The sequence below is a fragment of the Citrus sinensis genome, chromosome 3 (assembly GCF_022201045.2).
Source record: "Citrus sinensis cultivar Valencia sweet orange chromosome 3, DVS_A1.0, whole genome shotgun sequence".
Classification (NCBI taxonomy): domain Eukaryota; kingdom Viridiplantae; phylum Streptophyta; class Magnoliopsida; order Sapindales; family Rutaceae; genus Citrus; species Citrus sinensis.
In genome coordinates, this window is record NC_068558.1 from 29699250 (window position 1) to 29716549 (window position 17300).

At 44.3% G+C, this 17300-nt stretch overlaps 1 protein-coding gene across 1 annotated transcript; it reads right to left on the reverse strand.

The window, feature by feature from the left end:
• Positions 1-842: 842 nt before the first annotated feature.
• Positions 843-17029, reverse strand: LOC127900708 (TMV resistance protein N-like). Its single transcript, XM_052435911.1, has 3 exons — positions 16763-17029; positions 4960-5411; positions 843-985 (listed from the first exon to the last, which is right to left on the reverse strand). The coding sequence occupies exons 1-3, from the start codon at positions 16852-16854 to the stop codon at positions 843-845; spliced, it is 687 nt and encodes a 228-aa protein (XP_052291871.1). The 5' UTR covers positions 16855-17029.
• Positions 17030-17300: the final 271 nt, after the last annotated feature.

The window sequence follows — 17300 nt, forward strand, 5'->3', positions numbered from 1 at the left end:
CTCCGAAGCTTCGTCATGAAGACTATTCGTGTGCATCAGATGGCGTTGTGGCATCAATAAGAAGGATCCAGCTATGGTGCAACTGTGTTACCATGCCATAGTTGCACCCAGCCCGTTGGATCCGCTTGGATGGATCCATTGTATTGCTTTGACATGACATGGGGGCACGCCTCAAAATCCTGAAATTTAGGACCTATTATCTTGTGTACACATACACCTCTTCTAATGATTCTAATAAAGTGAATTTTAAACCAGCTGCTGATGCTACCAATGGAGTGGTTAAGCAGGGCTTCACTCACTAAAACATGCATTTGTCAGCCTAATAATAATAAACTAATACTGATAAGAGTCCGACTGCGTCCACATTAAGGAGATCACTTGAATTCGTACTCCGATCATCTCAGGAAAAGGACCTCATAACCCTGTTCAACGTTCGGTTGCTCAGCCTTTATTGATTAATGGAAAAAATATCACACCAATTAGAGAGATTCAATGACGCGCACGAAATTATACAGCATGAATAAAAGATCAGCAGTAGTATATTAATAGCGATTACCCAAAAAAATTAACAAGCATATTTTAAAAAAAAATCTGAAATTAATAAAATTTCAGACTTCAAACATTTAACAAACAACCTCTTATGTAATTCGTATATAACCGTCTAACAAAAATAATTTGTGAACAAATGCTATTTAATTTTCTAAAATATTCCATAAATATTTGAGACTATCAAAGGAGAGATGTATAATAATAAGACAGCAATTGAACTGTCAAAATAATAATAATAATAACAACGCAATTCAGACACTGCCAGAGTCCAAACCAGATCTCACTTCACCATTCTAGGCCAGATCACTGTAATGCTGGCTGTGACCATTGGATGCAGAACAAGAGTAGCGGCGATGGCTTACAGGTCTATTGGCAGCAGCATCGAATGCAGATTTCCAGTCATCACCTATGCAGCACTTGTTTCTGGGTCTGCGTTCTGCAAATTACATAACCCAACACTTTCATCATCATACAATTTCAAATAGAGATCTGACAAAGTGACATTTTTAACTCAAAATGGTGATCTTACAAAGTAAAATTCTAGAATATTATCATATATTGAATCAATGCAGAATGGCTATCAATAAAATGATTTTTAATTGATGCACAGAGATTAAGAATACCATCAACCTGACAGAGGTATATATCTAATTCAACATCTGTTCCCATATAGCTAGTAGTCATAGAGATGCACTGATATATGGAGCATTTTGCTGTTAGTATTAACAACTTTTGTTTATTTCCATAAGTTCTATGTAAAACTCAGGGAATGGAAAGACGTGTAAAAATCATTGAATAGAGGCCAAAATGTAACTCATTTCCAAAGTTTTATAACACTAGAACCATTGAGCAGCATAGTTTAGATTCTGATTTCAAAGGAAAAAGTGTCTACTCAATGCATTCGTCCTTTGAAGTCATACTCCAATTATATCAGGAAAAGGACCCCATACCCTATTCACAATCCCTTGCTCTACCTCGGTTGCCTTTTTCAAAGTTCGCTCCTAGTTCACCTCCAACACTTGATGCTGTCTTTCCAGCCAAACAAAACTAAAGAGATTTCAACATAAGCTAGTTGCAGAGAAATTTTCCGAAAAGAATTTAGCAAAATATTTACTACTGATAAGGAAGCATTGATCCAAAAATCTAAGTAATAGTGAGCCGAAAATTCTGTCTAAACTATGAACGGACTGCTTTCATGTATTGTGAATTTGATTTAATATACATTTCATGCAGAAACCAAACGAACACAAATACACAAGGATCTAAACACTAGCCAAACTAACCAAAGGTCAAACAATAACTGCTTGGACCCAACAATAGTAACTGGCTGTGAAGAACATCTATAAGTCATTTCCACCACCATATAAAATTATAAAATCATAAAAGAAATGTCTAGAAAGCAACATTTTAAGATCAAATGGTACCGATGAATTAATCTGACATATCTTTTCTCATAAACACCAGCTGCTATAGACATATTCAAGAATATTTGAGTCTTTTGGGGTGTTGTTCCTCTTCATGGTTATGGTAGAAAAATCCACTTGGATCTTCCGTTGATTTTGTAGAGTCTGGTTCATACAACAAATGGGTCCCACATTTTTCACCAGGCAACACTCCAAACGTTCAGCGCGCTAAAAATCTTCCTTAAAATAGAATTGAACTGCCTCGAGAATGCAATTGTATTTCCAAACACCATTCAAATCCTGATCATCGAAGAAATAGTACCCCAAAAGTAAGTGATCTGACTCTACATAGTCAACCATCCAAAAAATCTCTGTTTGACATACGAATCTTTGGGTTTGACTTTGAATTCACAGAACAATTCGAACCACCTCTTTTCTCTGACATGATGGTCTCCAAATGCTACAATAGCACTAAAAGCAAAGCCGAGTACCTTCTTATTACCAAACCAACCTGATGGCATCTTCAAGGTTATAGAAGATTTCATACTTTGAAAGCCAAACCACATCAGAATTTCATTCCCAGGTAAAAAGACACGATCCAAAAGTGCATATTTTTTAGAATAATATATGTGTACCACAGAAACTCATAACTTTAATCAAATATTAATTGTCCACTTTAATTTAAAGAAAAAAAGAAATTAAAAACTCCTCTCTTACTTCTTTCCATAGTGCAGCTGCCAAAAGTTGAGTTTCTTGCAGAGCATCTTCAAGAATTCCTCTGATCTCATTTCAATCCAATTATAATTATAACGCAGGTCAAAATACCGAGTACGAGCTTCAAAACTTGAGAATAAACCTGATAATGATTCCAGTGCTGTGCAATGATGTGCATCCAACTCATGTAGTTTGCATGGAAGCTTTGGTAAGGATTGAAGCCTCTCCCAATACCTTAAGTAGAGCCTTCCCAACTTAGAAAGTTGTATGACGCTTTCTGGAATTCTCTCAAAATTGTTTTTCTGTAGATCCAATTTGCCTAGTGAGGATAACTGGCCAATATTTTCAGGCAACTGTGTGATGCCACAATCAGTTAGATTTTTGTACGTAGAGTGCGCAAGCCATCTAAAGATAATGTGATAGGCAATGATAAACCCATCTGCTTATGACCCCTGCTTCTCTGGAAACTTAAGAGATCAATGTTGTTCAAATGGAAAACCGATGACAGCACTTCTCATATAGCAGTTCCTATAGCATGCAAACTCCACAAAGCTTCTAAATTTCCGAGTTCATCAGGCAATCTCTGAAGATTTGAGCAACAATTGAGAGTAAGATAGTTTAACAATTTTAACTTACAAAGGCCACTTGGGAGACTGTTAAGGCTTTCGCAATATTCAAGGTCCAAGTGCAAAAGCTTATATAGACATTCGATGGCTGAGGGCAGTTCTTCAATTGCAGTTCCATTTAAAAGATCAAGTTCTTTAAGAAATTCCAAATGAATTCCAGCTGGAAGACTTTTCAGGCTTTTGCAATCCCTTAGATTCAGGACAACTAGCGTGTTCAGATGTTGACCCAATGGGGTGTTTGGAGTTCTGGTAAGAATACTGCAGGCAGAGATGATTTTCCGCTTTAGCTTACAACGATGCTGCTGGTACAAAAAAGAGGCCTGGTCAAATCATTAGCATGTACGATAATTAAATGTTATGACTTAAACATTGCATGTATATGTTAAGATAAACACCCCCGGACACCATCCAAAAGTTGTTGAATATTGCTATGTGGCATTTCAAGTAAAACTAGCTTCTCCAGATGAATATTTGAAGGCAATGATTTCAATGGATATCCATGCCAGTGAAAATACCTCACTTCAGTAAATACAGGACCCTGGAAATCTGATGCCTTACATTTGTTCTCTCCTTTGATTGAGCAATAGAATTTCGAAAATCTCAATTTAAGCATCTTTCTGAAAGTGTCAGGATTTAGATGGATCTCTTTCACTTTAGACATATCCAAGCAGACGCCCTCAAATCTTCAGTAACCTAATAATCAACAAAAAGCCCATAATGTTGAAAACAAATTTATACAATTCAAGTAGATAGTTATTTTCAGGCAATCAAACTGGTAAATCTAAACCTACTTACAGAGAGACATGATAATACAAGTAATACTAAACGTATAAACTATCAATGTTTGTCTGCAAACTGTTATAAATAAATTGATATGGCAATTATACATTATTGCCGCATCATGTACCACTGGTTTCCTTTTTTCTAATTTTTCATTTTTTCCTCCTTACCATTGCTAATCCTTTATTAATTTTATAAACCCATCTACTTATACGATTATAAGTGAACTTTGCATATTAAGTAGCATTCCAAAATAGCATATTCTGTAACAAAATCCTTTCGGTATTAGATGTCAGAAATTTGATACTATCCTCATGATGCCACAACCGACTACGTTTTCCTGGATCATTCATTGATTCTTGCCGGACAATTTCCCTACCCATTTCTTGTAGCAGATCATGCATTGTTATATTGTTGCCATGTATACAAATAAGAGGCTTGACAACAAGACTACTTATTCCTATCTGTGCCACAAGCATTGAGAAATTTTATAACCAAGTGTTTATTTTTCCATTTAAAGAAACAAGCAATGTCTAGAAAAATATTTTTCTCTCCATCATCCATACCATCAAAACTTATTTTTAGCACCTTCTGGATTTCCATATTGGGAATTCTTTTCAATTTGTTTTTTGCACTTTCCCAAAATTGTTTTTCTACACAAAATTTCAATAGCCAATGGAACACCTTGAGCATATTTTATTACCCTGCTTGACAATTCCTCAAAACCTATATGAGGATTGTTTTGTTTGAAGGCATATAGACTAAAAAGCTCAAGTGCATGATCATCCACTAATTCCTTCATCTCATATTTCTCTTTGACACAACAATTTCTAAGCACTTGTTGATTTCTTGTTGTTAAATGATTCGACTCTCTGCCATGTACCAACCATGACTTCCGATTAAAGATTTTATTTGTTTGAAACAAGTCACATCATCAAGAACAATCAGAAACTTCCTGCTGCTGAGCCTTCTAAAGCTCAGGGCAATATCAAGAATCACATTTTCTTCCTTTAATAATTTTGAAAAGAGTTCTTGTTGCAAGCAAGCTAATCCTCCCGGTCTTTGTGATTCTTCTCTAACATTTTGAAGGAAGCAAGAACCTTCAAAGTTACTAGAGATTTTATCGAAAATAGCCCTAGCAATTGTCGTCTTCCCTATACCACCGGTGCCCCAAATCCCTAAAGCGTAAACATCTTTCGACCCAGCACCTAATAGAGATTCAATTTCCTCAACTCTTGATTCTACTCCAACCAACTGGTTTTTATTACTACACAGAGACACTTCAGCCAGCCTCTTCAAAATTTGATTAACAACTTCCTTTACAAGTTCCGATTCAGGCCTAGCAAATATGTAAAATAAAAAGTTCAAATAGGAGGGATTTGCACGAAAATATGACAATAACTCTTAAACAGAAATACGAGTGACAGATTGGATTACTTGAAATATGAAAGAACACCCAATGAAAACACACAAATGCTGATTTTAATAACTCTGTCAAAATCCTTATAAAGGAGTTTAACACATATAGAATTTAGCACACCAAATGTAACTGTCAAATATCAATTCCACAAATCACTTGCCGAAAGACATTAGGATTGTTAAGCAAATAAAAGCACCAGGACGGCCCTGCTACTATTTTCGCCCCGGCATGAATCACTTCAGCTAAGTGGTACGAGCAGCATAAGGGGCAACATGAGCCGATCAGAGACGAATACTGACCAGAGGTATATACCGAGCCGGTACCCGTCCCCCAAAAAGCGGAAACACGATCTCGCAGAATCACGGTAGTTGCACTTTCCCAGAACTGTTGCGGGAAACGCGAGATCCCACGTTTGCCCATAATGCAGCAGTTAGAATCCCATGAGGGGCTCCCACTACCCGAAAAAGCGGAGATGAAGGGCAAGCGGGAACGTGGGGGCAGCGGCTATAAAAGAAGAAGAAATCAACGAAGAAGGATATAAAAAAACTGAGAGGAGGGAAAACTCTGCCAAATTGCAACCAGGCCATTTTCTTAGAGATTTCGAACAAACTCCTTGAATCAAAATTGTATTGTTTTCCCGTAAACACCTTGTGCTAACTTAGGCATCAGAGGGTTTACGCCGGCAAAACCACCGGCGTCTCTGATCCGTTTTTGGTGAACGCAGGTTTAGTAAGAGAAAGGAAGGTGATTCCCACCTTAGTGGTTCGAGCAACAGCTGAGAACGTAAACGTTGGTGAAAGGATCTGGTCGGTCGAAAGGGCGAGCAGATTTCAGCATCAACATTTTGGCGCCGTCTGTGGGGAGCTGGATAAAAAGCTACCACCAAATTAGCAGTTACCGGAGAAGCAGCGAACGATCAAATATGGATGTGTCAAGAAATGATACTTTGAGGGAGGACAATGAAACGGTGGAGACAATCACTCTCCGGGAAATTGCGAATGAAGCCCGAGAGAGGATGATGCAAGACAGACTGGAGCGGATGGAGAAACAAATGGAGACTCTCGCGTCCATATTGTTTGAGCTGAGGGATGAGCGGAGAAGGGATTGTGAAACCCCCGTGGGAAGAGATGAAGTCGGAGCAGAACCCAGCCTCCGAAGGCGTAGAGTCGAGGAAATCCCTCCACCCGCAGACCAACTTAATGGGGTGCATCCCCACAGAAGTACTGGTCGGATCCCAGGGAAACACGTGGATGAAGGGAGAGACCAACCTCGCCCCGGACGAATACTGGAAACTAATGGCCGAGGAGCCAATGTTGATGAAGGAGAGCTCAGACAGCGGTTGCAGAGCGCCGAGCAAGAGCGAGATCAGATAGCTGCACGCGATCCTGACCGTGCTATAGAATTGGAGGGGGAGGTGCGCAGATTGGCGCAGGTGATAGAGGAGATACAGGGCAAGAGAAAGCCCCCGAGCTGGAGGATAATGCTAGATGAAGAATCTCCGTTATCAATTGAGATCATGGGTACCATAATCCCAAGAGATTTCCGCTTCCCCGACCTAAAATACTCCAGCCGAAGTGACCCGCTGGTGCACATTGAGCGTTTCAACGACATGACGGGTGTGCAGGGGCTGACACCAACTCAGAGGTGCAGGGCGTTCTCGTTGACACTAGAGGGACGAGCTCGAGAATGGTACCGCAAGCTGCCCCGAGGAAGTATAAAGGGGTATGAGCAGATGTGCCAAGAGTTGGCCGAGCAGTTCCGAGGGGCAGTAGCCCCAGAGGACGACATGATGGAACTGATGGGGATGAAACAGGAGGAGCACGAGTCCCTACGGGATTTTGTAAAGCGATACCACCGAGCCGTACTTGATTTGGGAGCTTTCAATCACCCGTAGGCGTTGAGGGGATTAAAGGAGGGTGTGAGGATAGGCCGGCTATGGTATAACCTGAGAAGCCCCCTGGTGCAGAATTATTCAGCAGGGTATGAGTAGGCAAAGAGAGACATCGAAATCGAAGAAGAAAAATCGGCAAAGATAAAGAGTGAACAGCTAGAGGAGCTGAGACGAAAGGAAAGAAGAACTCCAAATGGGAGCGGGTCGGGAAAGCGAGTTGGGGAACCCTCAGTAAGGGGCGGAATATCAGCGCGATCCCGCCCTTACCCCATAGCTCCGAGATCACAACAGTTCCAGCACAACCGGGCTCAACCTCCACGTCCCCCATTTCCGGATCGACAGCGAGAATTCCGGCAGATGGCTGCCGACCCCTATCACAACACTCCCAGAGCATTACATCCAACCAATTTCAGGGCTAGACGACCAGATCAGTTAACGACAATGCCAGCCCGAGGTGACGTTCATGATAGCCGAGCAGTTCAGCTGGTAGACCAAAGCTTGGCATATAGACAATACACTCCACTAAAGATCTCCATGGAGGAATTGTATGAGAGGATCGAGGGACGAGGCCTGCTGTACCCTCCAGCCCCAATAACAAAACCGACTCACCGACGGGATAAGAGCAGATTCTGCAAGTTCCACGATACTCACGGTCACACTATCAGCCAATGTCGTGACCTGAAGATTCAGGTGGAGGATTTAGTGAGGAACCGATACTTGGACGAGTATGTAGATGGAATATCCCCTGTCATGGAATCACAGTACACACGGGATGAAGGAGTTGAGAGGGATCTGGAACGTGAACAGCCGACCATCCGTGTGATAGCAGGAGGGCCAACATTGGCCGGAGATTCGAACAGGGCACGAAAGAACTATGGGAGATACGCCCTGACTAGCAAAGAAGTGCTTTTCAATTTGCCAGCAACCAAGAAGGCAAAAGTGCAACAAGTTCCCATTATGTGGACAGATGACGATGAAGAGGGTATCTTATATCCTCATGAAGATGCATTGGTGATTAAGGCAATGGTGGCCGGTACAGAATTGCGACGAATACTAGTAGACACAGGCAGCTCGGTTGACATTCTGTTTAAGTCGACTCTAGATGATATGGGGATTGCAGACTTGAAACTGGAACGGACAAATACATCCTTGAAGGGATTTGGAGGGGGAGGGCTAACTCCCATGAGGATCATCGAACTCCCAATTACCGTGGGATCACAACCGTATGAAAGAACGATGATGTTGGATTTCGTGGTGGTAGAAGAAAGAAGTCCTTATCAGATGATATTGGGGAGACCGTTCATGAGGATAAGCCAATGTGTAATGTCCACGCATTATCTGGCGCTGAAGTACAGAATAAATGGAGTTGTTGGTGTAGTAAAGGGCGACCAGAGAATGGCCAGGAGCTGCTATGCTACAGCGGCCAAGGAAACACTGCAGGTTACCTCTCTAGATAACCGAGGGGATTCAAAAAATGGTCGCCAGGAACCTGTTGAGAAGCTGGAGGGGGTTGTTGTAAGCAGGAGTGACCCGAGCAGAGTGGTTAGAGTCGGATCGGAATTGGGTGAAGCAATAAAAGGCGAGCTGGTGAAGTGTCTACAGTCCCATGCAGACATATTTGCCTGGTCTCATGAGGATATGCCAGGTATTGATCTAGGGGTAGCTTGTCACAAGCTGGCAGTCAAGAAAGGGGCAAGGCCGGTGAGGCAGAAGAGGAGGTGCTTCAACTAGGAAAGGTACGAGGCCATAAATGCGGAGGTGGAAAAGCTGCTGAAAGCAGGATTTATAAGGGAAGCCAAGTACCCGGAGTGGATTTCCAATGTAGTACTGGTAAAAAAGGCCAATGGGAAGTGGAGAATGTGTGTAGACTTCACGGACCTCAATAAGGCATGCCCGAAGGACAGCTTTCCCCTACCAAAAATAGATCAGCTAGTGGACTCGACCGCAGGTCATAGTCTGCTCAGTTTCATGGATGCCTTTTCCGGATACAACCAGATACCCATGGACGAGCAGGATGAGGAAAGCACCACCTTTATAACTAACATGGGTTTGTTCTGTTACAGGGTGATGCCCTTTGGCCTAAAAAATGCAGGAGCTACCTATCAAAGGCTAGTGAACAAGGTCTTCAAGCCATTGATCGGTCACACTATGGAAGTATACGTGGACGATATGATCACCAAGTCAAGAGAATCGACAGATCATGTGAAGCACTTGGAAGAGACCTTCGAATTGCTGAGGAGGTATGAAATGAAGCTGAACCCGGAGAAATGTGCATTTGGGGTCAGCTCGGGCAAATTTTTGGGATACCTGGTGAGCCATCGAGGGATTGAGGCCAACCCGGAAAAGATACGGGCAGTGATAGAGATGAGGTCCCCACGAACAATTAAGGAGGTGCAGATCCTTACGGGGAAATTGGCAGCATTGAACCGATTCATTTCGCGAGCCACTGATAAGTGCCACCCTTTCTTCCAAATCATAAAGAAATGGAGGAAGATGGAATGGACACTGGAATGTGAGGAGGCATTTGGACAGCTGAAGGAATACCTAGCCCGCGCCCCGTTACTATCAACTCCGAGAGAGGGTGACCAGCTGCTTTTATACTTGGCAATCTCTAAGTGGGCTACCAGCTCGGTCTTAGTCAGTGAAGAAGAAGGGAAGCAACACCCGGTATACTACACAAGCAAGGCCTTGGTAGACGCAGAAAACAGATATCCACTAATGGAGAAGTGGGCGTTGGCTCTGATAACGGCAGCACGCAAACTCCGACCATATTTCCAAGCCCACCAGATCGTTGTGATGACTGACCAGCCCCTTCGGCAGGTGCTTCAAAAACCAGACGCGTCTGGTCGGTTAGTAAAATGGTCCGTGGAGCTGAGCGAATTCGACTTATCATACAGGCCCCGAGGAGCAATCAAGGCCCAAGCCCTGGCTGATTTTATGGTCGACCGTGCTGGACCAGGGGAAGAGGTCCAAGAAGAACAACCAGCAGAACAGGGGGATATAAAAAGGGTATGGCAGGTAATGGTTGATGGTTCACGTAGTGAACAGGGATCCGGGGCAGCAGTTATAATACGAAGCCCAGAAGGTGTCGAGGTGTCTTATGCAGTAAAGTTCGAGTTCCAGCTTACGAATAACCAAGCTGAATATGAGGCCTTCATTACTGGGCTCGGTTTGGCACATGCATTACGAGCAGAAAGGGTTGAAATCCGAGCAGATTCCCAGCTAGTATGTACCAGCTCAACGACCAATTCCAAGTAAGGGAAGAGAAGTTGGGACTTTATTTGAAGAAGGCGAAGCAGATGGTTGGGCTTTTCCAAGAGGTGGAGGTAAAGCAGATATCTCGAAATGAGAATTACCGAGCGGATATGTTGGCTAGGATGGCTGCAATTGCAGATCCGAAATTACCTAAATCGGTTCCACTGGAGGTAAGGACCTCGCCAAGTATAGGGGAGGAGGTAGAGGTGATGAGAATAAGCACTGGTGAATCCTGGATGGACCCGATTCGCGCATATGTGCGCGATGGAATTCTACCAGAAGACAAAAGGCAAGAAAGAATATTAAAATGCCGAGCAGCGAGGTACACGCTACTAGATGGAGTGCTGTACCGCCGAGGGTTCACCTTACCACTTTTGAGATGTCTGGATGAGGAGGAGGCAGACTATATATTAAGGGAGATTCATGAAGGAATATGTGGAAATCATTCAGGAGCAAGAACTTTAGCCTTCAAGGCACTCCGGCAAGGATACTTTTGGCCGACCATGCATTAGGATGCGAAAAGGATGGCAAAGAATTGCAAAACCTGCCAAAGCTTCTCAGAGGTTCCCGCACAACCCCCAGAAAAGCTGACCACTATGACGTCCCCATGGCCTTTTGCTCAGTGGGGAATCGACCTGATTGGTCCGTTAATGAAAGGCCGAGGAGCGGCAACCCATGCAATCGTAGCAATAGACTACTTCACCAAGTGGATAGAAGTGGAGGTTCTTAGCCAAATCACGGAGAGAAAGACAACGGATTTTATCTGGAAGAACATCATCTGCAGATACGGAATCCCTTATACCATCATCACCGATAATGGGAGGCAATTTGACAACAACAACTTCAGAGAGTTTTGCCGGAACCTAGGGGTGGACCTGAAATTCTGCACCCCCGCACACCCCCAGGCAAACGGACAAGTGGAAGCAGCCAACAAAGTGGTAAAGAAACTCCTAAAGACTAGATTGGGAGAGAAGAAAGGAGCTTGGGTTGACGAGCTACCAGGGGTACTGTGGGCCTACCGGACAACTCACAAAACCGCCACAGGGGAGACCCCGTTTGCCTTAGCTTTTGGTCACGAGGCGCTAATCCCAGCAGAAATTGGAATAGGAACACATCGGACGGAATACTTCAATGAGGAGCAAAATGACGAGCAGATTTGCTTGAGCCTGGACCTGCTGGAGGAGAAAAGGGAAGGGGCTTCGCAGAAAGTGGCCCAGTATCAGCAAAGGGTCACGCGTTATTACAACAAGAACGTACGTATGAGGCAGTTCCGAACAGGAAATTGGGTGCTCAGGAAGGTAAACCAAAATACTAAGGATCCTAACCATGGAGCTCTTGGTCCGAAATGGGAAGGCCTATACAGGGTGATACGAGCAACTGGTCCGGGAGCTTATAAGTTAGCATACCAAGATGGACGAGACGTGAAGAGGTCATGGAACGCCGAGCATTTGAAGAAGTATTTCCAGTAAGCAAAATACTCTACTAAATCTTCAATTTGATAAGTTATATTGGTCAAATGCATGGTGGCTTGGTGCACATGCATATATTTTGTACTTTTGTAACGCATTCAAATTTCAATAAAGATGAATTCAGCATGAAATCCCCCGGCTAATAAGCCCATCAAAAATTTGCTAAGGCAAGTAAGTGCCTACTTCTGCTCGGTCAACGAAAGACCAGCAGCTAAATCTACGAAGATTTTACCAAGGCAAGTAAGTGCCTACTTCTGCTCGGTCAACGAAAGACCAGCAGCTAAATCTACGAAGATTTTACCAAGGCAAGTAAGTGCCTACTTCTGCTCGGTCAACGAAAGACCAGCAGCTAAATTTACGAAGATTTTACCAAGGCAAGTAAGTGTCTGCTTCTGCTCGGTCAACGAAAGACCAGCAGCTAACTCTACAAAAAATCTGCTAAGGCAAGTAAGTGCCTACTTCTGCTCGGTCAACAAAAGACCAGCAGCTAAATTTACGAAGATTTTACCAAGGCAAGTAAGTGCCTGCTTCTGCTCGGTCAACGAAAGACCAGCAGCTAACTCTACAAAAAATCTGCTAAGGCAAGTAAATGCCTACTTCTGCTCGGTCAACGAAAGACCAGCAGCTAAATCTACGAAGATTTTACCAAGGCAAGTAAGTGTCTACTTCTGCTCAGTCAACGAAAGACCAGCAGCTAAATTTACGAAGATTTTACCAAGGCAAGTAAGTGCCTGCTTCTGCTCGGTCAACGATAGACCAGCAGCTAACTCTACAAAAAATCTGCTAAGGCAAGTAAATGCCTACTTCTGCTCGGTCAACGAAAGACCAGCAGCTAAAGTTACGAAGATTTTACCAAGGCAAGTAAGTGCCTGGTTCGGCTCGGTCAAGGAAGACCAGCAACCAGTTTTACGGACATTTTACTAAGGCAAGTAAATGCCTACTCCTGCTCAGTCCACTAAGGAACCAGCAGGCAAAATCAAATAAGTTGTCAAATTGTTTTTCAGAAACAATCTATGAGCAAAAACCGGACAAGAAAGCAAATAAAGAGCATCTAAAAATTTATAAATGTTCAATTGTTTACAAAGCAAATGCAAATCTAGAGTTTATACAAAAATAGGCTCAAAGCTTAGCAGAGTCAACGGCTCCAGCAGCTGAAGAATCAGCAAGCTCGGGAAGTGAGGGATCAGCAACATCAGGAGGTGGGAGATCCGCAATGCCGGGAGGAGGAGGCATGGACCCTTGACCCACTTCGAAAGTACGTCCCCCAGCTTCCCCCTCTTGCACCCCAACCAAAGGAGCCTCCACCTGATCCTGCTCACCCTGCTCCTTGCCCGCCTGGCCGACCCCTGCCATATACCGCTGCACTCCAGCCTCCAACTTGCTCATGTCCAGCTCGGGATATTCTCCCTGAAAAACAGACATGATGCACTTATAGGAGAAAGCAACCCCCGAGTCATACTCGGCATCCAACCGATCGTTCACATCAGCGGATTTTCCTTTCTCCTCAGCCAGCTGCTCATTTAGGGATTTGATTTCTCCCTCAAGGGCGGTCCTCAAAGTATCTCTTTCACTTTGAGTTACATGAAGGTCCGACTTCAGGCCACCCAACTCACCTTCAAACTTGGAGGCAGTAGACTCAGCGACTGCAACTTTCTCCTCCAGCTCCGTAATCTGCTTGTTCAGCTCGGCTAGTTTCTCCTTGGAGCGGTCAGCAGATTCAGCTTTCTTTTTCAACTCCTGATTGTCAGCTTGAAGCTTCTTCTCATGACGCGCGGACCCGGTCTTGTAGCACGAGACCATTGTGGCCAGCCTGAAAGAGACTCTCTGAACAGAAGCAGCCAACTCGGAGAGGCCCATGTTCTCGATGTCCTTCACCATCTTGGGCCCAACCGATTTTTTATAATCCTTCTGATATGGGCTCAGGTAGTCACCTTGATCCCGAGATGGAAGAGGAGAAGATCGGTCCCCAGACTGCAAGCTGACCTCAGGACTCTTGTCGGAGGTTTTCTCCCCAACACTCTTACGAGGTGGAGGAGGGGGCAGAGCAGGAACGGGCGCCTTGGAAGGACCAACACTGGGTTTCTGAGGAGGAGGAGGAGGGTTGCGGGAGCTACTCGGGGCCCGACCACGCTTCCTGCTCATCGCGCTGAGGATCTTGTTATCCATTCCAGGGGCTATGTCCACTAGGCCCGAACCGACCAGGTTTGTTGGAGACAGGAGATCTTGGCAGGTAGACGCGTTCACCAGAGCAATTTCCACCTGAAGCAAAGGTCGATCTTCAAGCCCCCCGATCAAACCCCACGACTCTGAAATAGCAAAAGAGATTAAAGAACTCGATAAGTGACAATTTGAGAAAGAATATAGGCAAAAAATGAACGACCTGGGGTGACAAACTGCGTTGGAAGGTAAATATCACCACCCAACGAACGGAGTGCTGGACACCACTTTCCCCCAGCAAAGAAGAATTTGTTCTTCCAATTTTTGCACGAGGAGGGGAAACCGGTGATTGGCTTTTTCTTCGCAGAACTGGACATGAAGTAGTACCAGCCCGCCTCCCTTGGGCTGCTCCGCAGCTGATACAGATGTTTCACTTCAACAAGGGAAGGCTCCTCCGACCCGCACCTCTCCCACAACACAAACATTGCCGAGAGAACCCTCCACCCGTTCGGATGTAGCTGACCTGGGGCCAGGTGCATACCTCCTAATATCTTGGCAAAATAACGTTGAAGGGGCAGCCGAGCTCCTAGTTTGAAACTCTCTAGGTGCATCGTCACATACCCCCGCGGAGGCCGACTAGGAACGTCACCCTTCCCAGGAACTACAAGGAGAACCTCCTCAGGAATGTCGTAGAGGTTCCTAAGCTTGAACAGATCAGTTTGGGTGGTGGCACAGGCTATGTAATCAATAGGGTAGGAATCAGCCTCTACCCTATGGCCAAGATTCCTTTTCTTAGCAGGTCGGCTCGGTTCAGAACTGCTCCCCTCACCATCACCAACTCCTTCAGGGATCCCAACCCCACCAAAGTTGTGGCTCTCACCAAAGCCCGAAGCAGGTCCACCTCTATTCCCTACAAGCTCTAGTTCGGGGGAGGGGGAGACAACCAAGGGGCGTGGGTACTCAAGGGTACCCCTGCCATGGGAATGACCTACACTACTGGAGGGACCTAAGAAATCGGTGGGTATTGACACGTTGAGGCCTGAATCCCCTGATTCTTCATCATCCTCATCAACAATTAACTTTCTCTTTCGGTTTGACATATCGGAATCCCAAAAAGAAAACAAAGAAAACTCGAATATACGGATACACAAGGGGGCAACACGGAACCCAATCAACAACAATCAGAGAAGAGATTAAAAGCAGTACCTGAAATGAACTGGCCCTGATAGCGCTGCCGTGACTGAGAAAGAACCAGCAGGTAGAAACTTCGGACGCAGGAAGTATGAGTAAAGTTCAGAAAAGGGGGTAGGTTAACGACGGAGAGACGAGTAACAAAACGATGACGATGTGAGTCTAGGGATTTGAAACGAAAAGGGGGAAATGAAAGCATTTAAGTGATGGAGACGCACCGTACATCGAGGACAGATAGCCCGTCGTTTCAAATTTCAAATACAAAGAGTCTGGGGATGCCACGTCACCGACCGCTACAAGAGGCCAGGCCAGATGCAAGCCCAGATACGCAATATACATGCTCATTTATGCCCATGCTCAGGTCAAAACCTCCCTTGAAGAAAAGAGATCCTCAGGTCCGTCCCGGTAAGCAGAAGACCAGAGGAGAAGGTTTGACTATCAGTTTCTACTCTTGACTCATTTCACTCACAAGACCAGAAACTGGGGGACTGGTGTTAAGCAAATAAAAGCACCAGGACGGCCTTGCTACTATTTCCACCCCGGCATGAATTACTTCAGCTAAGTGGTACGAGCAGCATAAGGGGCAACATGAGCCGATCATAGACGAATACTGACCAGAGGTATATACCGAGCCGGTACCCGTCCCCCAAAAAGCGGAAACACGATCTCGCAGAATCACGGCAGTTGCACTTTCCCAGAACTGTTGCGGGAAACGCGAGATCCCACGTTTGCCCATAATGCAGCAGTTAGAATCCCATGAGGGGCTCCCACTACCCGAAAAAGCGGAGATGAAGGGCAAGCGGGAACGTGGGGGCAGCGGCTATAAAAGAAGAAGAAATCAACGAAGAAGGATATAAAAAAACTGAGAGGAGGGAAAACTCTGCCAAATTGCAACCAGACCATTTTCTTAGAGATTTCGAACAAACTCCTTGAATCAAAATTGTATTGTTTTCCCGTAAACACCTTGTGCTAACTTAGGCATCGGAGGGTTTACGCCGGCAAAACCACCGGCGTCTCTGATCCGTTTTTGGTGAACGCAGGTTTAGTAAGAGAAATGAAGGTGATTCCCACCTTAGTGGTTCGAGCAACAGCTGAGAACGTAAACGTTGGTGAAAGGATCTGGTCGGTCGAAAGGGCGAGCAGATTTCAGCATCAACAAGGATTCCTAATAAAATTGAAGTATATAATTCAGCATACTTGGCAAAAAAAAAAATCGCTATAACTAGCTGGGGCGCTGGTAATTAATTAAGCAGAAAATAACATTCTGTTGCATCACCATAATGGTATGAGAAAGGAAATTTGATTACCTAATGTTCTGAGAATGAAAGCCGGACAAACCGGCCGCTTCCTTCAAAGCATTCCTCCAAGTCTGCAGCTTCTCTGAATTCTCCTTGAACATTTCTTCAAGCTTCAAAAATGAATCCCCAAAAGACCCAGTTCGCCACCTCACGTGTGCTGGATCAACGCCATAAAAAACCGGTAGCACAATCTGTCCATACACCCTCTTGCATTGGAGGATTTTGATAAGTTCATCGAGACACCATCTGGAAGAGGCATACCCTTAAGAGAAAATGATGAGTGAAATAGCTGATTCTTCAATTGCATCCACAATAGACTGTGAAATTTAATCTCCTCTGTTAAGCTGGTCATCAATGAAAGTTTCAATACTTTTCTGAGACAAGGCTGAATAAAGATGGCTGGCAAAGTTGTCACGGGTGTCCTCTCCTCTGAAACTTAGAAAAACATCATACTTATGGTTTCGAGGAGAAGAAGAAGAAGAAGAAGCAGCCATAACAAAAATTCAATTGACTAGAAAGATTTTGATGAGATGAAAACAATTACTGA